This window comes from Impatiens glandulifera, chromosome 8 (assembly GCF_907164915.1).
Source record: "Impatiens glandulifera chromosome 8, dImpGla2.1, whole genome shotgun sequence".
Classification (NCBI taxonomy): domain Eukaryota; kingdom Viridiplantae; phylum Streptophyta; class Magnoliopsida; order Ericales; family Balsaminaceae; genus Impatiens; species Impatiens glandulifera.
In genome coordinates this window covers 4,910,593-4,938,523 of record NC_061869.1, presented here as the reverse complement: position 1 = coordinate 4,938,523, position 27,931 = coordinate 4,910,593, and the positions used below count along the sequence as shown (strand labels likewise).

Sequence of the window (27,931 nt, the reverse complement as noted above, 5' to 3'; positions counted from 1 at the left end):
GAATAACTGAAGAAGAAAAAGAAGAATAGTAATTGATGAAGAAGATGAAGAGTAACTTGAAAAAGAAGAATAACTGATGATGAAGAAGATGAAGAGTAACTGATGAAGAGTGACGAAGAAGATGAAGAGTAACTGATGAAGAGTGACGAAGAAGATGAAGAGTAACTGATGAAGAAGAAGAGATGAAGAGTGACGGTAGAATATGATGAATGAACTATATATTATAAATTAAGGTTCTACTTTAGGGATTATAGGCCTTCATATTGGGTTTTGAAAAGAGAGGGAAATAAAAAAAATATTGTGTATTTTAATATTAAATAAATAAAAAAAAATATTTAATTATTTTGAGGCTCGAAAAAGTTCGACAAATCATCGAACAAACTTTATATGAGCTCAAGTTTGACTCGAATAATAAACGAGCCGACTCGAACTCGGTCAAAGTCAAGCTCAAGTTGAGCTTTAACCGAGTAGCTTGCGAGCGGCTCACGAGCGGCTTGACTCATTTGCAGCCCTAGTTGAGCTCGTAAATTCTCGAGAAGAACGATAAACTCCCCGACGGACTCTATCGACTTTCCGGAATGAATCTAAAAAATGATCATAATAATAACAATATAAATGACATGCATCAGACGACTACGATCAATGAAAGTTCGACGATTTTTATCAAACAAGATAGTTCATCAAAAAGTAATTAGAATGGTAACCCAGTTATGTAGGTTTGTCATATTAGCCGCATCAATCCAAATTTCCCAACAATTACTCAAAGACTCGGACATCACTTAATGAATCTCATTGATACTCCACAAAAGTCTCCAGATACTAGTCACCATCGATAATGCAAAAATAAGTGAGTTGTCGATTCAACTTACTCGCGACACATACGACTAACCATAATACAATTTTTTTTATGCATATATCACCCATAAGAACTCTACCGTGAATAACGTTTCATCCAAAGAACGAGATCTTAGATGAAATTTTTGACTCCCAAAGTTTTTCCAACAAAAATTATATGAAATCATTTTAGCGAACAACTTGTAGTAATGCCCTAATGGAAACTATCCATGTTTTTATCAACCCATAACGTCTTGTTCAGACGGGGATACTTGTTTGCGTCCTACCAAAAATAAAACTCTATTATGAGACGAACTCTCTATAATGTTTAATCTCGTTCTGTATAACCACTAAATCAAGAATCAAACATATTCTTCGTACATAGATTTGTAAAAAAATAAGTAATGTTGTTTTTTTAACTTAAAAAAATTAAATTAGTCAAAATTTAATATTACATATGTTTAAATAAATAAATAAATAATAAAGTTCTTAAATCTAAATAAACTTTTTCCAACCTATAGGAAACAATAATTTAAAGTAAAAATAAAACCTTGTAAATCCATTTAACATATAATTGAAAGATTAAAAGAAGTGCATGTTCATTCATCCAACTTACTCATCTCACAAAGTTCCACATTGAATAATTATTTATCAAACAATGAATCATCAATCCAAATTCACATATTAATATACAATTAATGTCAATAATTACACATATATTTAACTAAACAATAAAGATATGATAAACATATACATACTTAATTAAGACACTTACACTTATCTTTAATTGCTTCCATTTCACTAGCATACTCCTTAAATACATACCCTTCTTGCTTTGAACTAATATTAGGCACTTTTCCTTCTCTATAGCAACTGCTACATAAACTGAAACCACATTTCATTTCTCTAAACCTCCACCCGATTATCGGGTACTGACAAACCGCGCAAACACGGTTCCCATGTCGTTTCCTATCCCCCAATTCAAGCTTCAACAAGCACGACATAATCCCAAACCCCCAATCGTAGTCGTCGAACATCGTCACGAACTCGGAATACGAAACCAATGAAGTAGAATCCATCTCCCCATGGATCTCCAGCATTTCACTTATGCCATTGGATGGAAGATATATTGCCCTCAACAATTTCATATAGGTTAAAGCATCCACCTTTCTTATATGGGTCGACCCGTCTTCGTTCACGGGCCTCCATAGTAACGTGTCGAATACAACCCGTTTACGCCTCTCGGGTGACCCATTGCATATCGGGGCGGTTATTGCTAAGAACAAACCCAAGTCGACCCGACCCGACTCCGTTTCGTCCAGAACCGAGAGAATCTTGTTGTTTATGGCTTTAACCGCTTCCACGAACGTTTCGGGTTTCAAGAACACGAGCAACCGACGGAGGATTTCCTCGAGCGGAGCCTTTCGGATTGTTTTTTCCGGAGCTCCGCGACCCGAATAAGAAACGGGCACGTTTTCGTTCATCTCGTTCTTTATCAAGTCCACACTGCATCTGTCTAGCCTAGTGATCCTCTGGAACGCCCTGATATCCAGGGCGTTCGCTAACTCGTTTCTGGCTGTCGTTTTATCACCGGAGGTGGCAAATTTCGACGGGTCGATAACGACGTAACCTCCGTCGTCTTTCAACCGTTTGAGATGCAAAACGGCGTCGTGGAGTTCGACCCGGTTGGTCATTTTCAAAGCTTCCTTCATAGATTTCTTAGCTTCTTCATTTTCGCCAGCACCTAGAAGTGATACAGCTTTGTTGAGCTGTGCCCTCCAATGGTTAGGTGCTACAGATAGAACCCTAGTGTACATTTCGGATGCTCTTTGATATCTACCCATATCCATATTCAAACCACCCAAATTATACAAAGCATCTACATGACCAGGTTTAAGATCAATAGCTTTTTGAAATTCTTTAATGGCATTATCATCATCACCCATTGAATGTAAAGCAGAGGCTAAATCACAATGTGCATCAGCATAATCATTTTTCAAAAAAATGGCTTCCTCTAATGCTTTAACTGCAGCTTTATATTCTCCTACACCAACTAGAGCACTGCCTAACAGTTTCAAAGCTCGAAAATGCGTTGGTGAAAGAATTGCAGCTTCTCGATAATGTTCACAAGCATTTAGAATCATACCTTCAGCTTCAAGAGAAATCCCGAAGTTAACATGGATTTGAGGAAGGAGATATGTCCACTGGTTTCCATTTCCTTCAGCAGCTGTTAATGCCAGATTGAATTCTCCTTTGGATTCGAGATAGTTTCCCAGTATGTATAAGCAATTTCCAGCTCGAAAATGCGGTCTAACATCAACTGGCTGTAATTCGCAAGCTCTCTTGAATGAAACAAGAGCTTCTTTATATAACTGGTGTTCATATAAAACCTTACCAATTGCCATATGACCATCGAATGCTTCTTCCCTAGATCTTCCAGTATCTGCTCGATTTCTCAAACCGGTTAATTCTCTAACGAATGAAGTGTAATCAGTTCGTGATTCATCCCAAACAAATGAATAATTCTCTGGTCCTGGACCTAATTCTCTTGACCAACCTGGATCTGAATACGCATCTGAGTTCGAGTTATCCCCTTTCGATTTCCCATCCTGTTTCGATTTCAATCTCTTAATCACAATCTCCAAATCTTCAACGATCTTCCAAGTATCATCAAATAAGATCCCGTGATTAGGTGAAGCTGCCCATTCACTCGTTCTCTGCTTCTTATGCGTCTCCGGAACAACACGTTCATCTGCTATCGACGAAGAGGAAGCTTCTTCAATTGAAATACCTGTAATAGTATCCGATTTGAGATCAAGACCTAGCGCGTCGAAGTCACGATCAACGTCGCCTGCGCCATCGTCGTAAGTACGAAGGAGTCCGTTTAGAGTTAAGCCTTTTTCGCCGTCTATGAATTCGCCGTAAGTACGAAAGACCTCGTCGAGGATTGCGTTGATTTGTTCTTCACTAAACTTGACTCTAGGGTTTACGGCGACTACGAGTGATGCCATTTCGTCTCTGTTGAGACCTCCGTCTTGATTAACGTCGAATCGTTGGAAGATTCTGTTAACTTTCACTGTCCTGCTGCCTCTTGTCGCCATTGGTGGAGTAATGTCAAGATTTGATGGTTATGGAATAGAGAAATTGCAGAGGATTAAGGAAAGTGACGATCCAATTGAGAATTGAGTGAAGTTAGGGAAATAGTGTTAGCAACCGTCCGCCGGTAGATCCACCGGAGATAGGACGCGGCGGCGATGGCGACGGCGACGGCGAGTGAGAGTATATAAAGATAAGTATTGATTCATTCATATGGAAACAGTTGTCTTGAGATTATTCGGATAAAGTATCCCCATATGAAAGCAGTTAGCCAGCAGTGGAACAAAACAATTTTCTCTCTCTATATTTCTCTTTCTCTCACACATAGAAGAGTAGTATTATTGTATTTTGGTAAAAAATAAATTATAAAAAACAAGTTATTAAATTTTAAATCTTCGAAAAAATAATTAATTTTATAGATATATTATCGATTTTTTAAAACAAATATACAAAACGTCATAAAAATAATCTTATTAGTAATACATATCGAACGACTACGTTAACAATATTGTTCAAATGTATAAAGCAACTATAAAATTTAATTCAGGGTCGACCGACCTTAGGTAAACTCGACAAGTCCATGGGATAGAACAACCCACCTCCCAGCATTATATTAAAAAAAAATAAGTTTTTAGATCAATTTATGAAATTTTGTAACATAAAAGTGTGTATTTTATAGTTATTTTGAAAATTTGTAAAAATTTTATGTTATAATTTTTAAACTTATTAAAAACAATTTGTTTAACAATTTTTTAAACTTAATTTAGGGTATGCAAAATTTTGTTTCACGTTTTTCTACATGAAGATGGAGCAGCTCAATTCTCGAGACCGACACTGAGCTAATCGAGTAGGTGATTTTGGAATAGCTTGTAGACTTTTCTTCATTTAAAAAAAAAGATATTCAATCCAACGCAAGATTTACCGAATTTTTTCAACTAAATAGTTCACAATAAATAAATTGAGATTTTAACCCAAATATATATATATATATATATATATATATATATATATTTATCCATCCATATTTTGGATATTATATCACAATAAAATCCTTTGTATTTAGGAAAATGTTTTAGTGGTTTTTCTCAATTTAGACATGATTTGATACCTAAGACACTCTTCACGAACAAAATAAGGGTTCTTTATGCATATTTTCAGATTTAAGTTATCCAAATTACCTACAAAATTTGAAGATTTTCAAATTTGGTGAAAATTTTATTTTATTTTAATTTTATATTGTAAGATAATTATACAAAATAATTTTAATTATTTTTTTATAAAAGTATTTAATTTTTTTTATTGATTTATTTTATAAAAAAAATATAATTTATTTTAAATGATATATTTAACTTATTTTATTATTTATAAAATAATATAAATTACATTAAATTAAAATAAACTTTAATCAAGTTAGTTAAATTATATTAAGAAAGCATAAATTAGTATACTATAATGAACAAAATATATTAGATTTTGTAGATCTTGTACTTTAACTTATTAATTTATTTTAATATTTACTTATAATTTACCTTTTAATAAAATATGAATTTGATAATAAAAAAAGTGTTAATTAGTTGAAAACGCGTTAAATAATTGAAAAGATCAGTTAAAAAGTATGTTAACCATAAGCATATCAAAATGTGTTAACATGGTCAAAGGATATTAAAACAAATACGTATTAATTGTAATTATTTTCAAATTTAAAGTTTGAGTGTTTGTTTTGACATAGCTTATTTTGATTTCATATTTGAATATTTTACTAATTTGAAAATTGAGTTTAACCTTTTCACACATCCTTTTAAATTAGAGCTTAATTAAGTTTAACTTTTATTTTGAATATAAAAATTTCAATTATGTATTATAATATTTTTTCTTGAATTTAAAAATATATATAAACAAGATTAAATATAATATTAAAAGTCAAATAATTTAGTTAATTTATTTGTGGATAATTCAATGTTTTAAAATACGCGGTTCGACCGGTGGTCTAACCGGTCCGACCGGTGGTCTAACCGGTCCGACCGGTGGTCTAACCGGTCCGACCGGTGGTCTAACCGGTCCGACCGCGAAACGATTGATTAGGCGGTCCGAATTTTAACTTCAATACGTTTCCTTTCGATATTACCTTTCGAACCGGTCAAAATCCGGTCCAACCGGACGGTTCAACCGGAAAATCAAACCGGATATTTCCGGTCCGTAAGGTTTTATTTTTCCTCTAGAAGGGGTTCTGATCTACAGGTTAAGGAGGTTGAAATCTTCTCAGGCCAGACAGATCGGCCTTGAATACGTGCGCCTTCAGTGTCTTCTTTCAGTTGATCCTTGCATTGGCATAGGGAAACCTCGAAGATGTCATAGAGTGGAAAAGGGTCGAAGATGTTGCTTCTTTGACGCTGAAAATGCTTGAAATTAGCATTAATGTATTGGAATTCGATGATTACTGTGTTCAAATGCTGAGGAACCCATTAGAGAGATAAGGAGCTGGTAAATAGTTCTAGAGTTTTCATTATTCTAATCTATATATATATAATGATGCTTAATTTTTAAAATGTCCGGATTGCCGGGTCGAGAGCTGTGGTTAATTTGGATACTTGGGTCGGATTGTGGGTTGACCCGTTTTTAAATTTAAAACGGTTAAAAATAAAATTAAAAATACTAGAGGTATGTTTCGAACTTGCAACCTAACAAAAACAAGTACAACTCTTTAACCAACTAGACTACAAAGACTTTATATTTTAAATTCAACACCAAATTTGATAAACGCGGGACGTTTTAATATTAATATAAGTTCAACTTTTTAACTAACTAATCTATATATATATATAATGATGCTTAATTTTTAAAGTGTCCGGATTGCCGGGTCGAGAGCTGTGGTTAATTTGGATACTTGGGTCGGATTGTGGGTTGACCTGTTTTTAAATTTAAAACGGTTAAAAATAAAATTAAAAATGCTAGAGGTATGTTTCAAACTTGCAACCTAACAATACAAGTACAACTCTTTAACCAACTATACTACAAAGACTTTATATTTTAAATTTAACACCAAATTTGATAAACGCGGGACGTTTTAATATTAATGTAAGTTTAACTTTTTAACTAACTAATATATAATGACGTTGAGTAAATGGATATTTGGGTCGGATTGTGGGTTGACCCACCCATAAATTTAAAACAGTTAAAAATAAAATTAAAAATGTTATCCGTAATTTTTTTCACGGTTTTTAATATTATTATTCGTGCAAATGCACGGGCTAAATGCTAGTTTATTATAATCTTATTATAATCGGCCTAACCTAAATCTTATATTACAAATATCCTTTATTATATATTAAAATTAATTTTTTTTTATAAATTTTTATCACTTCCTATTTCATTTTATTAATCATTATTTAATTTTAAATTTGGTCAAATTTTATAAAATCCCATAAATGTTGCTTCATGAAAAGAGTTAGGAATATGATTAATTATTAAGTTTAATTAGTATTTATTTAATTATTTTTCATATGTCTAATGATTATATAATTTGTGTACTAATATATTTAAATTTATTTAAAATAAAATAAAACTAAAATCTGGTCCAACCATTGGTTCAACCGGTTGGACCGAAGTACGCCAAAAAAACCGGGTTAATAACCGAAACGGTTTTCAAAACCTTTGGTAGTATATTTCATTAATGATCTATGAGATAGATGAAACTCAAACTAAGAAAAAAAGGATTCTGTTCACACTACCCTATAGTATTATTATCCAAACTATTTTTTTGAAGAATTTTAATTTTGAAAAGAGAAATTAACTCTCTTTTCTAAATTTAAAACTTATATTAACAAATTTATAACAAATTAAACAAAAATAAAGAACGCCACACAAAAGTATAATAAAAATATTTAAATAAGAAACTTCAAATTCATAAGAAGGCATGGGGTCCTAGATTAATTGATACAAGACAAATAAAGATTTTCATGTATTAAACAAAATACACTTATTCATGCTTATTCATGCTTAGCAATATAATAATATAACACCAACAATAATAAAAATAAAAGTAGCACATTAATTATGCACACAACACCATTAGAAGTTGCTCAATCACTTACTTAACAATCAATCATGCCCCAGCCTTTTCTTATCGATTATTTTAGGTCAAAAGATCGTCTCTTAGTCGTTCGTTGCACACTTTGAGGATAAACAAGTTGTGTCGGGTGGATACCCTGGGGGAGACGGTTTCGGAATGAAAGGCATGAGCGGAGTTCCATGTTGTATTGGCCCCGTTCTTATTTGATCCCTCGATGCAATTGGAGTCGGATCTGGGTTGTAATCGTTCGTGTTTGGCTGTACCGTGGCACGTTTTCGCTCGAAAATTGTCACCTGCATTGGTTTCGAAAAGGTCCATCAGCACAAAAAAAAAAATCAAAATATAATGCCCAATAATATATATATACATACCTTAAGCTTTCTTCCCCTGGTATTGCTAGATGAATCAGAAACTGCATAGAAATAATCACACAATTATTTCACACCATAATCTTATTTAAATCTCTATACCTTTGATATATAAATTAATTAATCAAATCATTAAATATTTCTCATATTGTATGGGTTATAATTAGGTACATAAAACAACATTTTATAAATCCGGCCCTACAAGGCTAAGGCCAACCCTTCCCAATGCCTCCAAAATAAAAAAATATATATATAGTAACCTGGTTTAAAACCTAAATCACAACATAAATTAAAATAACATTTAAACTACATAATTCTTTTAAATATAATACAAAACTATTATATTTATACTTAACCACCCCCAAACCTATTGGCATAAGATCATGAACAAGTGACAATCTAGTTCAAAATATAACCATATACATCAATTTATTTGAAACATTTTATTAATTTTTTTTCTACAAGAAAAAACAATCAAAATGTTGATAACCATTTCATTTAATCAATGGCTCAAGTTAACATGTATAAAATTTATAACAATTAAATTTCATTATAATAATAATAATAATAAAATAACATTATTATTACCCAAATGAATATAAACAAAAACAGAAAACAGCTTGAGAAGAATCAATATATTATGGACAAAACATAAAAAACAAAAAATATATGGACAAAACATAAAAAACAAAAAAGAAAGAATTTGTTTCATGTTCATATTGATGCAGCCATTAATGAAGATAAGCTCAAGAACAAGAGAGAGAAAGTTACCATGAACAGAGGATGAGAAAGCAGAGCAGAGAAGAACAGCTAGGAAAATCAAAACCCAGAAGACAAAACCCTTTGCCGCCATGATAATCTTAACGAAAGTTGAAAGCTTTAAATAGTGTTTTGTTTTGTTTTGTTTCAAGCAGCCATGAAAGTATAGATTTTGCTTGAAATAGAGGAAGAAGAAGATGAAGGGTTATCAACTAAAGCTAAAACTGGATCTGGAAAATCTCAAGACCCATGCTGCGGCGTATGGGAGAAAACATATAGATAGAATCGGTCATATATATATATACATGTATAAACACGAAAAAGGGAAAAAAAAAATTGCTTTTTTTTGGGTGGGGGGTGAATCATCAAAAGACTGAAATGATCCATGTGGGCTACAGTGGGAGAGTAGAGAGTTATTGCGGTTTCTGGGTTTTCGAGTTCTTTTGAGAGAGAGAAAGAAAGTGGAATGAATCGAATTGAATGCAGAAGAGAGAGAAAAGGGTCTTTCGTCTGGATAGAGAAGAGGGAGAATTCAGAAAGAAGGAGGGAGCGGCAATAGCCAATAAGTGGATAATAGGGATTATTTGAAAATTTCAATTTTATTGAAATTAAGGTTTAGTTTGATTTGGTTTATCCTATTTATTTATTCTAATTATTCACAGTTATGGAGGCTTTCCTACATTATTTTTACCATTTTATTATGAGTTTCTCGTTATTTTTGTCATATTTATAGATGATGGGTTAGTTTTCATTTTATATAATATTTTTAAGTATTACTTATAACCCTCAAGAGCAAAGATTAAAATGTTATGTAGTGAATTTTTCGACTATAAAGGTGATTTTTACGTGGATTAATCTGATCTGATTCTGAAATAGTAATTCGAATTAATTATTTTGAATTTATTTAAGTTCCGATTAGATTGAATTCCAGTTTGATTAAATACAGATTTAATTGGATTCGATTTGAATTATCTAAATATCTAAATAAAAAATATTTTTAAATTTACTTATTTCACCTCAATTTATTATTATTATTTAGTTTATTTTCACAATATTCAGTCATTTTTTTAACTAGTATTATATTTTCTTCAGTAACTGTTGGATCGATATGGATAAAATATTATTGAAAAAATAATTAATTTTTTTGAGTAATTTAAAAAAAATAAAAAAAAATTATTAAATAATTAAATAAAAAATTATTAAATTGGATTATCCAAATCATACCTAATGTAATCTGTATTAATCAATATTTTTATATGAATGGAATAAAGAGATTGAATTTACCTGATTGTTTGCCCTTATTCAATCGTATTTTCATTGATTTGCTCCCTTGTTCTTATTTCCCTTATTGTTATTGATTTTCAAGTAAATTCGTTTATGAAATTATCTTAAAAAAAAAAATGCGTGGTTAATGAATTATTTTTATTTCTATTTGAATTTAAAGTTTATAAATTTATATATAATTTAACTTTTAAAATTTTATTTAGTTAATTTAATTATTTTTAATGTTATTTTATATTAGTTATAAATTAATTATTTGTTGAACTCACCTAATTTATTGTGCGTATCATTTATAATTATATTTTTATGATATTTATTCCGGAAAATTGATAAGTCCGTCGGAGAATTAATCGTTATTCTCGAGCACTTACGAGTTTGCTCGATACCGATTGAGTAACATATTTTATTTTTATTTATTCTCTCTTATTGTCATGCTTTTTTGTCATTGTGTTTATGAATCTTTTTTAAAAAAATTACAAATTAATTATCTAATTTTTTTTAATAAAGGATAACTAATATGACACTCTACCGTCATAACCTCGTTTCAACTAAAAACTTTTCACACAAATTTAAACTATCAAACCGATTATTACCATTGGACTACTTGATAGGTTAAATTAATTATCTATTCTATATAAGAAATAAAATATAGTTAATAAGTTGAATAAAACCAGTCATTTATCCTCTTTATTTTTTATTTCATAGCACTAGTGATCCAAAGGACCACCACTCATTAAATCTCATCCAAAATTAAGTTATAGTTAGGAGCGTGACAAAAATTGTAACTAGAACGGTTGGACTAAGTATATTACTTTCATTATTCTAGTTATAATTCTTTCATTTTTTCGATCTTAATTATCAAGTTTACTAAGTTTTGATTCAGAATGGACCTTCTGGTAAATAATGAATAAAACTTAATATATATAATATCACAAATAAATTTATTTATATATTATAATAGTTAAAAAAAAAAATAGAAAAAAGTTATTTTTATTATATTAAATTATATAAAACAATTTACTTTTGAGATTGTAATATAAATGATAATAATGTTAGCTAGTTTTTTCTTTAGATGATTTAAAAAAAATATTAAGATTATTAATTTAAAATTATTGTTTGATGAATAAATTATTTGAGATTATTTAGATGAAATCATTAAAATATGTTTTTTATTTAATATATAATATTTAAATTTTATTAAAAATATAAAGTAAGACTAGTTAATAATATATTAACTAATTAAAGTAGTTAAAATAGTAAAATGGTTTCTAAAAGATTAAAAGATTAAAAGTTTAATTTTCATTTAAAACGAATTAGATTAGAGTGGATGTAATGACGGTGAAAAATAATGTTAACTTCTTACATTAAAATAAAATTATTAATCATTTAAATTATTTAATTAATAATGAAACAGTTTTTTTAAATAGAAAAAATAAAGAATTCTAGAATTGAGAATGACTATTTGATGATTTTATCTTGTATTTTGATCATTTTGCCAAATATATTATATTCAAAACTCTAATATTTGTCAATTGAGCTAAGTTACTATATTAATTTATAATCCAATTAATCTTTTATGTTAATAAAAAAAAAAATTTCCAATAAAAAGTATGATTTAAATTTATGAAAAATATAATAAAGATAACCCATAATTCATTGTAACATGTCAACATTCTTCTCCATACAATTTTGATTTTTCAAAAAAAAAATATATTATAATTTATTTGATCTGTAATATTTATATAGTTTAAATCATTTCAATTCATAACATTTTTTTTTTGGATTTTGGTTATTGTAAATAATCTTTTTTTTTTTTTAAGTTATGGAAAGTTGAAGTTATGTACAAATTAAAAAAAAAATTTAAGAGTCTATTATTCATATTAATGTAAATAAATATTTTTTAAATGAAAGATACTTTATTAGTTAATTAGTAAATTGATTGATGAATAGTATTGAAAAAATAAATGTTTGGATTATTTAAATGTTACCAACAAGTGACAAGTTATATTTCAAGGATTTTTTCAGGGTAGGTATTTGAATTTTTCTCACCAAATCTTAGCTTTCAAATTATATCCATAAATAGCTTAATATGCATTTTGATTATTTTCAATATTGTTAATTTGATGCTATATTCACATTTAACAATATTGTTCTTAACAAACCTTATTTTTTTCTGACAAATCATAAATTATGGTAGGTGGGTGGGTTAATTACTTATAGAATAAGTCTAATTTACTAAATGACATAAATGACATTAAAAGTATGGCACTTTAAGAAAGTTGGAATTTATTGTCATCACATACAACAATAACTTCTGCCAACTCATTAGTGTTTTAATGGTAGTCATCTGACCTTCCATAAAAGACTTGTTCTTTTTCACAACAAAAACAGCTCAATTTCGAGTTTTGGCTTGACTTGAACCTATCGAAAATAGTTGGTTCCCACTTCATCTAGGTTCTAGGTAACGCGTTATTAAATAAATGTGGACGAAGGGTCAATGGTCGTTCTATGCTCTTTTATATGGTTGAGTTTAAGTTATTTCATTTTGCTTATTTTGTTGTTTTTATTATGTTAATTAGGAGTTGCTTACTATTTGATTTAGAGAACATAAATAGAATTGTGCATTAGTTCGCAAGCTTTTGAAGAATGTGTTGTTTAAGATAATATTTGCGTATTAATGAACAAATTCAAATCGAGACAAATCAATATGAAATCTGTTAGTGAGTTAGGTCAACCAAATATCCGGAAAGAAGGGATAGGATTAATTCATATATACCTAAAAGGAACAAGTATCCATTAATAACTTGTTTTTTTTTCTTTAGGTCACACTATTTATATATACAATAAGAGTTATAGATTTGGAGTATATCACTAGGCAAAATGAGAACCCATTTGAGATTTATTTTATTTTGTGGCACAAGAAGAAAATGAAGAAAAAACTATTATAGGTAGTTAGCTTACTCAAAAGGATTACATCATTGAGATTTAACATGTAATTAGTATAACTACAACTATAACTTGTAACTTGTATGTATTTCTATATGTGAATATAAAATCAATATGATAAAAAGGTTAATTAATCTAATGGTTGACTTGAATATTAAGATATTTATCTGTCTTTATGTATACTTTTCCCGGTTCCTCTACTACTACGTAATCGATCGGATTATTATAGATATCCCTTCAACAAACATAGGTTATCGAAATAATCTCATAGAGCCAAAACACAAAAATCATAATCTTTCAAAAAATAGATTCATATTCGAAGAGTGCATAGCCAAATGTATAATAAGCTTACACTAACCTGATAACATCTAGTTTTTCAGATTCGGCAGTTTCTATCTATGATTTATTAAATCACCCAATTTTTCACATTCATCGTGAGATCCTTTAAACCAGTACAATTTTATTTAATCGACATTATAGTTTAAACAACAATAATTTTATTCAAAATATCTTTTAGTTTGATTACTACTTAAAAATACTTTAATTTAATTGAAAATTTAATAATAAATCAGGATCTTAAATGAAAAAAAGATATCCATTATTTATAACCATTTAAAAATTGACCATCAATTTTATTAATAAATTAGAATCTGACATTGTTAATTTATGGTGGCATAAATCAGGGGATACAATGGTAATGCATGCATTGGTGAATAGGAACATCATACACAGATATTAATGGATGGTCCCTCATGCTGGGTTGGTCTAACAAAAATTATTTGAGGGTTGATGTGTCCCCCCAAAATTAATTCAATTTCTTTAATTGGTGAGTTTTTAATTCTATGGTATGGTATTTTTTCTTTTAATTTATGAATCTAAATAGATCTCCACATACCTAGCTGGTTCCATTTAATGAGAATAGTCCTTTAGATGCATGGTTGGATTCTACTTTGGTGAAGGTATAAAGTATTTCACTATGATCAATGTCTAGTATTATTGGCTTTGTTTTCTCATTTATGTTGGTTTATTTCAAAATTTATAAATAATATTATTATTTTTAATTAGAAATTGATGGTTCATTAATATTCAAAAGAGAATGAATGAGGAGGAATCACTATTAAAATAAGAAAAAAAGAAAAGGAAGTTTACTATCAAAGATGAACATCTCTTCGGAAAAAAACATTATCCCGTCGGTAAAGGCCGACGGTAGAGAGCCATGTTGGCTTTCGTCAGTATTAACGATTTATGTCAAATCACCCTAAGTTTTAGACTGCCCCAACCTCTGTTGAATTTTTTTTTTGGTTTTTTTTTGTTGTCCTTTATCTAGTTTAAAATTTATTGTTAGGGAGATTTGAAACCTATAACCTAATACAAATTCTAAAATTGTATCTTGAACCACTAAGCTAAAATATTTTAAGTTTAAAAAACTATAATTTTTTTTAAAATATTTAAATGGGCTGCCCTAGGACTTGATGGGCTGGCCTAGTTGTAGAAACTTAGGTATAAATAAAAGGAGGTCGACTCGAGATGATCACCTTCGACAAATGTGAATGATCCACAAATGATACTTAAGAAATGCGTAAAGGATAGTCTCAATTCCTATTATTTTTTGATGTATTATTTCGCTAGAAAAATTGAAAAATATTTAACAACTAAAATAGTTCGTCAAGAATCATTCACAACGTTATTATGGTCCACGACAATATCAAATGTTAGACACAGAAAATCTGATTCGTTTTGAAAACTCAACATTTTTTAAAATTATCGAGTCATTAATTGTGTTTTTAACTATATTTTGTATGTTATATTTTTATCATTGTGTTTGAACAAAATATTATTTAATTTGATTTTTTTTTTTATATAATTAAGATAATGTTGATTTGAAACCTTCTCATCAAATACACATATTTTTAGGTTAGTGAGGTATTTAAATTTTATTTAGTGCAAATATTAGATAATTATATATACATATATATTCTAAAAGACACTATTTATGATATTTATCCTTTACAAACATTATTTGTTATATTAAAAAGTAAGGATTAAAATGTGATCCATTTAAAAATGGGGATAATATATTTTTATTTTCACACTACAATTTTTGAATTAGAAATATTCAACTTATATAGGTAATCAAATAATTGAATTTCACTTAAGACAAATCAAAATGCATTTTCATTTGTTTTTTTAATCATATTAGTTGTAAATGGGCTTGAAGGGGCCAATTCCAACTACTCTTGTGGGCCAAGTATTAAGATTTTTTTTTTCTTTCAAAATATATTTATTTATATAAATATAATTTAATAAATAAAATGACTAAAATTTCAATTTATTATTAAAATATATTTTTAAAATAAATTACTATAATTTTAATTTATATTTTGGTAATAATTTTTTAGTTACAAATTATTATAATTAAATAACAATGTAAACACTTAATTTATTAAAATAATAAAACTATTGACAATGAAGATTATCAAAATAAATCTTATGGTCGTACTATATACCAACACTATACATTAATAAATTATATTAGCCATTCTCCTATTCCATTATAGTTTTTGTTACACTTCCGGCTATTTCTTTAACTTTTCAGCAAACTAATGAAATATATTTTTTTAAAAAATCAAAATAAAATATACAATTAATTCAACTTGAATTAAGTAAATTAACATGTAGCCCGTGCATTTGTACAAGTAATGATATAAAAAACCGAGAAAAAAAATTACAGTGAAAATATGATAGCATTTTTAATTTATGCTCACATATTCAAATTAACCACAACTCTCGATCCGACAATCCAAATATTTTGAAAATTAAGCATCATTATATATATATATATATAGATTAGTTAGTTAAAAAGTAAAACCTATATTCGAATTTATATAGTTAAAACGTTCTGCGTTCATCAAATTTATTATTAAATTTAAAATATTAAGTCTTATTAGCCTAATTGGTTAAAAGGTTATACTTGTTTTTGTTAGGTTGCGAGTTTGAAACATACGTATAACAATTTTAATTTTATTTCAACCGTTTTAAGTTTATGGGTGGGTCAACCCACAATCCGACCCAAGTATCAATTTATTCTCATATATATATATATAAATTAACCACAACTCTCGACCTAACAATCCGGATACTTTGAAAATTAAACATCATTTATAGATTTTTTTATCCAAGCTTATCTAAATTTATATGTAGAAATTATAATTCAAATATATTTTTATTTGTTTCTTAGTTGACTACTCTACATTGGTATCATATATGGTTTGAAAAAAAGAAGCTCTCCTCCATCCACCATTGTATCACCATCAAATCTAATCTTAATCTCAACTTTTCTTCCAACTCATCATCTAAACATTCGATCATAAAAAGTTGTCGACTTGCACATATATAGCCAAGCTTAGTATACTTTTCATCTCATTTAAAACAAAGTCCTTTATGTTTCTTTTCTCGTATTAATACCTAGTTTATATTGCGAGAATGTTTGTCTGAGCTTGATGTCATCCCTTATCTTTCGTGGTATCCCTACATTCTGGTTTTGGATGGTTTGTTTTTATTGTTGTCTACCTTTCTTTAGTAGTGGAGCTAAGAATTCAACTTTCACATTGGCTAATCGAATCGTTTGGTCTAAAGTTTCAGGTTTATCAATTTCAATGCTTCCTTTAATACATCACACACCCAATTTTTTTTTTGAATATAACATTCGCCTTGAGGAACATTCTTGACAATGACTAATAATCTTAATTCTCTCCACTCAGTATCCAGGTCTATCTTAATTGATGAAATTCAATGATAGTGACCCACTTATTGAAATAACATGATCTACTAAATAATATGTAATCCAAATGTATGCTCGTCTTTTGTGCTTGCCATTATTTTCAGTAAAAGTGTTACCAAACTGATTATCGTTCTTGAACAACGTTATTTAAGTGAGACATCTCAAAATTATTTAGAGATGAATAAGTTGAAAAGAAGATATAGACTATCTCGATAAAGAAATTATTTAGATGTAAATGTTATATCTTTCTCTCTTTCAAAGGAAAATTTGATGAGATGACACTAAAGATGCCTCTATTTGCTAAAAGTGCCACCGCATAAAAAAAACTCTGGCGACACTTTTATTTATTTTTTTGAACGAAATGCCCCCGTTGCGAGATGCAACTAGCATTCGCGTGACAAATTTTATTTAAAAAAAAAACGTCTTGCGAATGCCGATTACGTCTCGCGAAGACTGGTAGCGTCTAACAATTGTGGACGTCTCGCGACATGGGCAAAATCGTCCGAAAAAAATTAAAAGTATCACTAGCGGGTTATTTTTATGCGCCGACACTTTTAACCATTAGGGACATCTTTAGTGTCATTTCATCGAATTTCTCTTTCAAAGTTGTTTAGGACAACTTAAATTTAATAATAATAATAAAAAATAAAGAAATAAAGAAATAAGTGTAGGAATTAGGATAAAGGTGAGAAGAAAAGAATATGCTAACTTCTCCAAGAGGAAATCCAAGTCATACCAAATCATGATGTTGCTGCTTATTTACAATTTTCATTTTCTCTGTTACATTTTCTCTCTCTAAAACCTTCTTCCTTTCTCAATTATGGAACTTCTTCTCGACCTCCTTCTCACGCTATTCGTTGCCGTACTTCTTTCTTTCCTCATCGCTAAACTCATCTCATTCGCTTCCGCCGGCGACGATCAACAATCATCGGAGTCAGCATCTGGAAACGATCTCGACGGTACAGAGTTTCTCTCGCCGGAGTTGACGGTTGAGGAGGAGGAGGAGGAGTGTAGATTTCGGTATTCAGAGAGCCAAAACACTGAACGAATGATCTTGCAAGGAGTTCACGAACAGGTTCATCACTTTGATATAATAGAATCTGTTAATAAATTAGAATCGTCGATTTCCAGTGACGAGCTTGTGCAGGAACAACTGCGTGAATCTGCCGCGACTAACGTTGTTGTTGTCGGATCGTTAGAGAAGTCCAAGTCCACTGAAATAGTGTTCATCAGTCGTGAGTTTCCCGTAGAAATCGCTCAAGAGGTTGAAGTGAAGGGAGAGAAGATAGAATCTGATGAAACTACAAAGGAAAACCTGATTAGTATGGTCTCCACACGGTTTGATGAATCCGGTGCTTTTGGAGAAGTTAAAGCAGTGAATTCTTTGGCTGAAGAAGATAAGATCATTGAGAATGTTGACGTCAATGATCGGATCGGCAACGAAGAAGAAGTTGATGAAACTACAAAGGAAAACCTAATTAGTATGGTCTCCACACGGTTTGATGAATCCTGTGCTTTTGGAGAAGTTAAAGCAGTTAATTCTTTGGCTGAAGAAGATAAGATCATTGAGAATGTTGACGTCAATGATCGGATCGGCAACGAAGAAGAAGTTGATGACACGCGTTATGGAAGTGAACTGAATCAAGGAGGAGATGGATGGAGTGATGGCAATGAAGATGACTGGGAAGGAGTTGAGCAGAGTAAGCTGCAGAAAGTCTTTAACCAGGCTTCCAAATTCGTCGCTGGTATGAGTGAAGATATTTGGGGGAATGATCTTCATATGCAGCTTTATGGTCTTCACAAGGTTGCTTTGGAAGGACCATGTCAGGAGCCTCAACCTATGGCTATCAAACTTTCTGCCCGATCCAAATGGTATAATACATTCTCTTTCTCCTATATGCCCTGTTTTGGCAAAATTTGTATACTGATTACTAATTACTGACCATGTTGTGCTTTACAAAATTGTCTAGCTAGGCTTAAATATAGGATTGGGAATTTGGGATGGTGATGAAACTACACTATCTTTTATCTATATGCAATGTGTTCTAGAAAAACCAGAAAAAATAGAAAAGAATGAACATTAGGGTTGCTGATTGCAGTAATAGATAGGGATGATGATCGAAATATAAGTATGGAATATGGATGCATAAAAAAGCTTAGGGTATTAGTTTGATTGCTAGTTAAAAATAACAGGGTTGAAAGCTGCTATATGTGAGTGATGGAGGCCAAATGATTCCATTGTGCAAGGAATTCATGGCAGAGATTGGGAAATATGAGTCCAGATGTGGCTATGGAGCATTATATCAACCTACTTTCTGATAAATACCCTCAATGGATGGAAGAAAATTCATCTGTAAGATTCTTTCTTTTCAGTGGATATGCATGCACTCTTATTATTATTATTCATTTGTAATGATGATCAGTTTTCTTGTGTACAAGGGTGATATTATCAAAAAATCTCTGGAAGCTGGAGCTCCTGGTGATCAAGATTATACAGAGGATAAGCCATCTGAAGGAAAGCAAATGTAATAGTCAAACGCGTTTAACTTTAACCTATTCCTTGTATCCTTCTTTTCTGTTTCTTCTTAACTATTCATTTACATGCAGAGAAATGGAAGTCAAGTTCACTACTGGTTGAACTTGAGCATGAGCTGATCTGATGTAGGCCTCTATATGTGTGAATGAAGTTTATCATCAGTAAGTACTTCTCCATATACTTTCGATACATGTATATTCTGTAGCTTAGCCTCATCATATGCATATAACCAACACGGTTATTCAATAACATTGTTTCATGTAGGTTATTAAAAATCAGGTTATTAACATGGTTTTAGTGATTGATAAGTAGATTGTTGATTGAATAGTAGGTTATTTGAAAATAATCTGGAATAACTCACGCATCAAACAAATAGCCTAACTCTTGTTGGGATGTAGCTTATCCTTAAACTGCTAGAGAGAACTAGAAAACCCGAAAAATTAAAGTCCATTATGCTATAGAATTACAACAATAGGTAGCTAAAACCTGGTTCATTGCAGGGTACATAATAAAAAGATGGACTTTTAAAGGAAGTAGTTCTCTTCGTCCTGCCAAAAGCCTATTCTGTGATCTGTGTGTGATTTGATCATGATTTGTATGTATTTGGTTAATATAATTGTCAAAATATGACATTGAATTAATGTATGTATCCGCTTGTAAGTATATTTACCCCCACCTTTCTATCACTATCTAATATCTATTGCCTCCTGAATTGAACTACTTTTTTTGTCTCAAATCCTACTGCTTATATCTGTGAAGCCATTTGCATCCATTTGGCTTCCACTTGTATATGAATACGAGATAAGGTAGAGGATAAACGACAAATAGGCAGTCCCACCAACCGCAGTCAAAATCCCTATCCCAACCCCTGTCACCTCCGATAGCATAAAATTCACCATAACGTAACCATTTATCGCTAATATCAGTGCAGCCAACGTCCAAACTGTCCTCTGCATAATAAACCCGATTTTGAAGTCTCCCATGAGTTCCTCCTTGGATACCATTGTGAGTAGAGGGATAACCGAAAAAGGTATCTGCATGGACTGAAGAACGTTGAGCCATTCGTTCAATATATCGAGCGAAGAGTCTGTCCTGTTGAAGAAAAGCGCGATGATCATGGTCGGTAGGATGGCGCATGATCTCGTTATTAATGACCTTATCCATTTCTTAGACTTTAGGTTTAAAAATCCACCCATGATAAACTCACCGGTGTATGTGCCTGTAATCGTGCTGCTCTGTCCTGCCACTAACAAACCGATTCCCCAAATGTACAAAATTGGGAACATACCGCCTCCATACTTGTCTTCCAGATATTGGCCTGCGTTTGCCAGCCCGACGAACTCAGCTTGTTCTGTGCCGTAGAAGCCTTTAGCAAACACGGTTGTGACAAACAAGTTGATCAAGAAGGAAATGAAAAGGGCAGCAGATGATTCGATTGAGAAGTAAGTCACAGCCTCCCTTACCATGGCTTTCTTGTTGGGATCTATTTTTCTAGACTGTACTAAGGCCGAATGGAGGAAAACGTTATGCGGGGTTATAATACAACCCACAATCCCCACAGCTTGGTTTATCGTCTTTGAGCTCATTCTCGGCACCAAAATACCTGTAGTGCCAAGTAAACGCGGTTAGTTCTCGCGTTTGATAGTCTGAATTACATTTATTTGAAACTAACCTATGGCAAGTTCCTTCCCACTGGGCTCTGTGTCAACAAACATCCAGGCAAATGTAAGTGTCATCAATGCGATGAAAACTGCAAAAACTGCTTCTAATTGCCTAACTCCGTAGTTCTCAAGAAACAGGAACACAAAACTGCATGATTTACATTTACAGGAAACACCAACCACTTCAGCCAATCAATCAACCAAAGATTTCAAATATATTCAAATGTTCTTACCAATCAGAGGCTGTAATTAGAACACCAGCCCAAAGGGGTAAAAACCCATCACTTAGAATCTTAATTGCAATAGCACTCCCTACAACCTCCTGGATATCGGCCCCGATAAGCGCCACCTCAGCCATTACCCATAGCGAAAGCCCCGCCCAAGTTGGGTACTCCTCTCTGCATATCTCCGCCAAGTGTCTCCCCGTCACTACTCCTAAACGGGCCGATAACAGCTGGATAAGTAGGCCAGCCAACGTTGCCCACATTGTTAGCCATAACAATGAGTAACCCGCTATTGCACCGGCTTGCAAATCCCCTTCTATGTTACCAGGATCTAAGAATGCTATGCTCATCAGCAGACCTGGACCCGTGAACCGCCATAGCTTCTTCCACGAAAACCTTGTATCCCATTGGTCCTCGTTTACCTCCACATCGATTGACACCATTTTCCTGTCATCTGAATGTTGTTGAATTCCTGCAGCGTTTGACAATGGTATAGAAGAAGAAGATGTGGATGTTTCGGCCAAGAGCCTGTCGATTTCCTCGCCTTTGCAGTCAGCAGTGGCGCCATCATCTCCAACAGGAGAATCCATTACTTTATCCTATTAAAATTTGGTCAGAATTCAAAGAAACATAATAATCTTTTGTTGTTCTTATTGAAATCGAATTGACTTGAAAATCTGAGAATCGATTAATCTCAAGAGGGAACCGTCAATATTCAAGATTTCTGGAGCCAAAGATTTAGTGTATAGCAAACCTAGGCAGAAACAAACTTACCTAATTTAAGAAACTAATCATTTAGTGGTAAAAAACTTCTTCATGGATCTGCGGTTATATGGTAGTTGACATGGAAAACCATTTTATATTATAATTGCACTTAAATTAAATGTGTTATATATTTAACAAATTTATATGTTTGTCTCTATATATTTAACTAAAACCATTTTCTTTTGACCAAATTCATTTTTTTAATGGACAATTTATAATTTCTTCCTTAAATTTGATTCAGCTATCATATTAATTTTAAAAGTATTTAGTCTAATTTTATTAATGTAATGTAATATAAATTAGTAAAATAAGTAAATATTAGACTAACCTTTAAGGTAATTCAAATGATAAGAGTTTTATTTTAAAAATTATGAAAATTAAAAATATACTTTATCTTATGTTTTTTTTTAAATTTTTGCTTGTTACAAAAATCAATAATAAAAATTTGTAAAAAATAATAAACTTATGTTACAAATATAAGATATTTTAATAACATGACACAAAATTATTACAATGGGACACTTGTTCAAGGTGATTTACAACTTTTATACACAAAAAATGGTTATACTTTGTCTGTGTATACTGATTTTAAATGAAAAAAAATTTAATAATTAGTTTGGGACATAATATAATTAAAATATATCAGTTTTGATTGTAAATGATTTTTTTAAATCAAAATCATTAATAGTTGATTTGTAATAAACATGAATATATTTTAAATATATATAATTAAATATTGTTAGTTTGGTTGTAAATATTTTAATTTAAAATAAATAAAAATTAATTTAAATTAAAGATATATCATTATTAAATTATTAAAGATATATTAATAGGAGATAGTTATAATACTTTAATAAAATGACACTTAATTCTGCCAGATTATACAAAATATGACTTTTTAAAATAAATAAAATAAAAAATGTTTTACAATTAATTAATGTTAGAAAATATTAAAATTAATATTTAAATAAATAATACATTTTAAAATCTTTTATTCTATTAAACAAATATTAACTTATATTTTAGTGTTAATATTAAATTATTATTTTTAATTTCATGAAAATAAATAAATGAAATTAAAATTATATATTAATAGAATTAGGATATATTAAACTAATATTTATAGATAAAAAGTAGATATTATCTTTGTATTTGTTTTAAATATTGTTATAAATTATTATATTCTTTTAAATTATTATTTTTTTTGTTTAGTTTCTCCTTATTATATATTTAAGATTTATATAATTTATTTATAGAATTAGAGTATATAGAGAAATTAGATTTAGAGAATATAAATAAAATAAGTAAGAAATTATTTATAATAAAAAATGAATTAGATTTAAAGACAACACATTAAATAATTCATAATTATTAATTATAAAATTTTATTTTAAATATAATAAAGTATGAATTTGGTTATTTATTTGAATTTATATTGAAAATAAAGATTTTATTATATAATAGAAAATTAAAATTATTGAATATATATATTTAAATAATTGAATTATAATTTTTTAAATATGTAAAGACAAAATTATTTATTAATTTGTTATTTATTTAATTATAAAAGTTTAGATATATAATATAAAAAATAATATAAATAATTTTCAAAATAAACATATATTTTTTTTAAATTATTCTTATTTTAATGTTTAAATTAGAAAGATATATATTAAAATAATATATATAATTTATTATTTATATAAAAATAATATTTTTATTATAAAGTGAAAATTAGTTATAATATAACAAATATTATTTAAAAGCTACTTTTATATTCTTATAATTAAATAAAGTAATTTTTATTTTAGGAATCATTATATTTATTTTACTCCTATTTTTTACCTTTAGACTCGTTCTTATCTATTTATTTATATATTTGACTTTTACCCATTCTTATATATTAAAATATTTTCTCACTCTATTGGGTTTGTTTCTCTCTTTATTTTCATTTTTAACTGAAAAAAGTGAAAAAATTAGTCATGGCACAGGTTCAACAGAATCACGTCTCAGGGCCGATCGGCGGCGGTGCTATGGCGGCACCACCACCACCGGCCACTGCCGGAGCCATGGAGGCACCACCACCGGCCAATGCCGGAGCCATGACGGCACCACCACCAGCCACTGCCGGCACCATGACGACACCAGCAGCCACTGACGGCACCGTTACGGCGGCACCACCAACACCAGCGACCGGAGAAGATACAGTGGCACCACCGGCGAACGGTGTGGCTGCAGGGAATCAGTTTGGTACAACGTCTCTATATGTAGGTGACTTGGACGTCAATGTAACTGATTCTGTATTGTATGATCATTTCAGTCATATAGGTCAGGTCATTTCTGTTAGGGTTTGTAAGGATATGACTACTCGTCATTCTCTCGGCTATGGTTATGTGAATTACGGAAATGCAGATGATGGTAAGGAAATCGTTAATTCTCGAGTTTTATAATCTGTTTACAGTTTTACATGTTAGGTGGTGATCAAACTGTTATTGCAATTTGCAGCTAACAGGGCAATTCAAATGCTTAATTTCACTTTACTGAATGGAAAATCAATCAGAGTTATGCTTTCGTGTCGCGATCCTACCTTAAGAAGGAGTGGTGCTGGTAACGTATTCATAAAAGTAAGTACATGAAGTTTTATTCGAGATTTTATGAACATGATTTTCTAATTTGATTTCTACCATCTTACAGAATTTGGACAAAACAATCGACAACAAACAATTACATGATACTTTCAGTACATTTGGAACTATAATTTCTTGCAAGGTAGCATCTGATCATTATGGTTTCTCCAGAGGATATGGTTTTGTGCAGTTTAGCAATGAGGAATCTTCGAAAATAGCAATTGCGAAGTTAAATGGCATGCTATTAAACGACAAACCAGTTTATGTGGGAAACTTTGTTCGTAAACAGGAAAGGGAAACTTTATTAGACAGTAACAAGTATAACAATGTTTATGTGAAGAATCTTGCTGAGTCAATAACAGAGGAAGAATTGAAGGATATATTCGGTGAGTATGGAGCTATTACCAGTGTTGTGGTGATGAAAGATGCTGATGGAAAGTCGAAATGTTTTGGATTTGTTAACTTTGAGAATCCTGATAATGCTTCCAATTGTGTTGAGGGACTAAATGGAAAAACGTTTGATGATAAGGAATGGTATGTTGGGAGAGCTCAGAAGAAATCTGATAGGGCGGTTGAGTTAAAGTCTAAGTTTGAGCAGACTGCTAAAGAAATTGTTGACAAATCTCAAGGACTGAATTTATACATCAAGAATTTGGATGACAGCATTGATGATGATAAGTTTAAGGATTTGTTCTCCGAGTTTGGCACAATTACCTCTTTCAAAGTATGTCTGATGCATATGAAATTATCAACATTGTAACCAATCTCTTATTAACGAAATATATTTTTGTAGGTCATGAGAGATCCTAACGGGATCAGCAGGGGTTCAGGTTTTGTTGCATTCTCAACTGCTGAGGAATCATCTCGTGCAGTAAGTGAATCTATTGTTTTGTTCTTCTTAAAATATTTCAAAAAGAACGAAAAAGATGCATTTGGTGATGCCTATTATATATTTATCTGCAGTTATTAGTGATGAATGGAAAAATGGTTGTAAGCAAACCACTTTATGTAGCTATTGCCCAACGAAAAGAAGATAGGCAAGCAAAATTACAGGTATATCATTTTTTTACGACTCACTGTGTTATTTGTATGAATCTTAATCATATGCTTTGAATTGCAGGCTCAGTTTTCTCAGATGCGACCTATGACAATGCCACCATCAATGAGCCCTCGTATGCCAATGTATTCACCGGGGATTGGCCAACAATTCATATATGGACAACCACCACCACCCACCATGATCCCTTCTCAGGTTAAAATGCTTGCTTAAATTGAATACTAAATTGCTTTGAAAACTATTATTTTCTCACAATCACAGTATAAGACTGTTTTCTTATAGTTTAATCATTTTATTTCATTTGGTATAAAAATGACCATGATTTGTTTTTCGAAGATCAGGATCTAAATCTAGACTCATATGTGTCATAATTTATAAATCGTGATTTGTTTGTACATGATACCAAATAATCCAACTTAAAAATTGAGAATGTTAATCTTCCTCCTATCTTTGTATTCAACCCTAATCCTGATATCGGAATTTACTTGCAGGCTGGTTTCGGTTATCAGCAACAGCTTGTACCTGGAATGAGGCCTCCTGGTGGTGCAGCAATGCCTAACTTCATTTACCCATTCATCCAACAGGCCGGTCAGTATAACCAACAACGCCCTGGCGGCAGACGCGGAGGAGGTGGTGGTCCTATGCAACAACCGCAATCTGTTCCACTTATGCAACAACAGCAGGTGAGACTTTGCATCGTATTTTTTGAAATTTCTTTCTTTATACACACATATATATATATATATATATATATTTAATTTTCCCCTGTTTTGCATGGTATAATAACAGATGTTGATGCCTAGAGGAGGAGGAGGGCGTGTTTACCGTTATCCACCAGGAACTCGCAATATCGTGAATGATGCTCCAGTTTCGGGTGGTGGAATAGTTCCTATTCCTGTTCCTGTTTCATATGATAATGGTGCTGGCCTTGCACAACCTGTTCCAGTTACTGCCTTAATCAGTTCTCTTGCAAATGCAACTCCAGAGCAGCAGAGGATGGTAAATACTCATTTCTTATTCAAAAGCTAAAATTGAACACGCTTAAATTCTGCAACATATCATCCTAAAATACCATTAAAACGATCTTTTGGTCTTCTTGTGCATAACAACAGATGCTGGGTGAAAATCTGTTTCCTTTGGTTCACAAACTGGAAAATGAGAATGCAGCTAAAGTGACAGGAATGCTTCTGGAGATGGACCAGACTGAGGTATTACATTTGCTTGAATCGCCCGAAGCATTGAAAGCTAAAGTGTCGGAAGCTCTAGACGTTTTAAGGAAAGTTCAGCAGCAACAACAGGTAAGTAGCCCAACTAGTCAGATGGCATCGATGTCACTAAGCGACAGTATCGTCGCTTGAAAGATTAAAGTCTTTTGGTTGAAAACGTTTTTAGTATAACTTATTAGTATCTATTTGATACCTTTTTTTTTCAGTTGGATAGTTTCTTAAATGTTCTTTTGGTTGTTGCATTGACATGAAAATTTGAGAGAGGTTTTGAGATTTTTTGGTTAACTTATTCATCAATTTGGTTTTATGTTGAATTTTCGAATGTTAATTGTCATAATAATCGAAATCTTTTATTCATTTGATTCTTTTATAATTTTGTAAACAATTTATATGAGAAAGAAAGACTTTCATTAAATTTATGCATTCACTTATCTATATATATTGTGATGTTTTATGTTTATAATCATTTATTTAAATTTGTTGAGCATAAGAAACTCAGGAAATATAGTCTATATTTATCTTAGGCACTGCTGCCGTGTTTATTATTTCTGTTGATAATCTTTGTCTAGAGTCATAATAAAAAATTATTTAAAAAAAAAATAATTATATAATATATTTTTAATTATATTTAAGGCATAAGAAGTTTAATATATTTTTTTTAAATAAATTTTATTATTTTAAATATTTTGATTCATTTTTAT

The 27,931-nt window shown here is 30.7% G+C and overlaps 4 protein-coding genes across 4 annotated transcripts; 2 read left to right on the top strand and 2 right to left on the bottom strand.

The window, feature by feature from the left end:
• Positions 1 to 1,466: 1,466 nt before the first annotated feature.
• LOC124911360 (uncharacterized TPR repeat-containing protein At2g32450-like) lies at positions 1,467 to 4,248 on the bottom strand. Its single transcript, XM_047451832.1, has one exon. The coding sequence runs from the start codon at positions 3,933 to 3,935 to the stop codon at positions 1,593 to 1,595; it is 2,343 nt and encodes a 780-aa protein (XP_047307788.1). The 5' UTR covers positions 3,936 to 4,248; the 3' UTR covers positions 1,467 to 1,592.
• A 3,551-nt stretch (positions 4,249 to 7,799) lies between these two features.
• On the bottom strand, positions 7,800 to 9,647 carry LOC124911361. Its single transcript, XM_047451833.1, has 3 exons — positions 9,139 to 9,647; positions 8,371 to 8,411; positions 7,800 to 8,292 (listed from the first exon to the last, which is right to left on the bottom strand). Exons 1-3 carry the CDS (start codon positions 9,218 to 9,220, stop codon positions 8,083 to 8,085), a joined length of 333 nt encoding a protein of 110 aa, XP_047307789.1. The 5' UTR covers positions 9,221 to 9,647; the 3' UTR covers positions 7,800 to 8,082.
• An 8,243-nt stretch (positions 9,648 to 17,890) lies between these two features.
• Positions 17,891 to 19,617, top strand: LOC124911922 (acyl-CoA-binding domain-containing protein 3-like). The gene is made up of 3 exons (XM_047452456.1): positions 17,891 to 19,006; positions 19,328 to 19,487; positions 19,574 to 19,617. Exons 1-2 carry the CDS (start codon positions 17,955 to 17,957, stop codon positions 19,347 to 19,349), a joined length of 1,074 nt encoding a protein of 357 aa, XP_047308412.1. The 5' UTR covers positions 17,891 to 17,954; the 3' UTR covers positions 19,350 to 19,487; positions 19,574 to 19,617.
• Positions 19,618 to 19,816: 199 nt separating this feature from the next.
• LOC124912742 (polyadenylate-binding protein 2-like) lies at positions 19,817 to 27,383 on the top strand. Its single transcript, XM_047453391.1, has 10 exons — positions 19,817 to 19,831; positions 24,301 to 24,738; positions 24,826 to 24,944; positions 25,015 to 25,671; positions 25,741 to 25,818; positions 25,911 to 26,000; positions 26,068 to 26,199; positions 26,496 to 26,687; positions 26,794 to 27,003; positions 27,117 to 27,383. The coding sequence occupies exons 2-10, from the start codon at positions 24,303 to 24,305 to the stop codon at positions 27,360 to 27,362; spliced, it is 2,160 nt and encodes a 719-aa protein (XP_047309347.1). The 5' UTR covers positions 19,817 to 19,831; positions 24,301 to 24,302; the 3' UTR covers positions 27,363 to 27,383.
• The last annotated feature ends 548 nt before the right edge of the window (positions 27,384 to 27,931 follow it).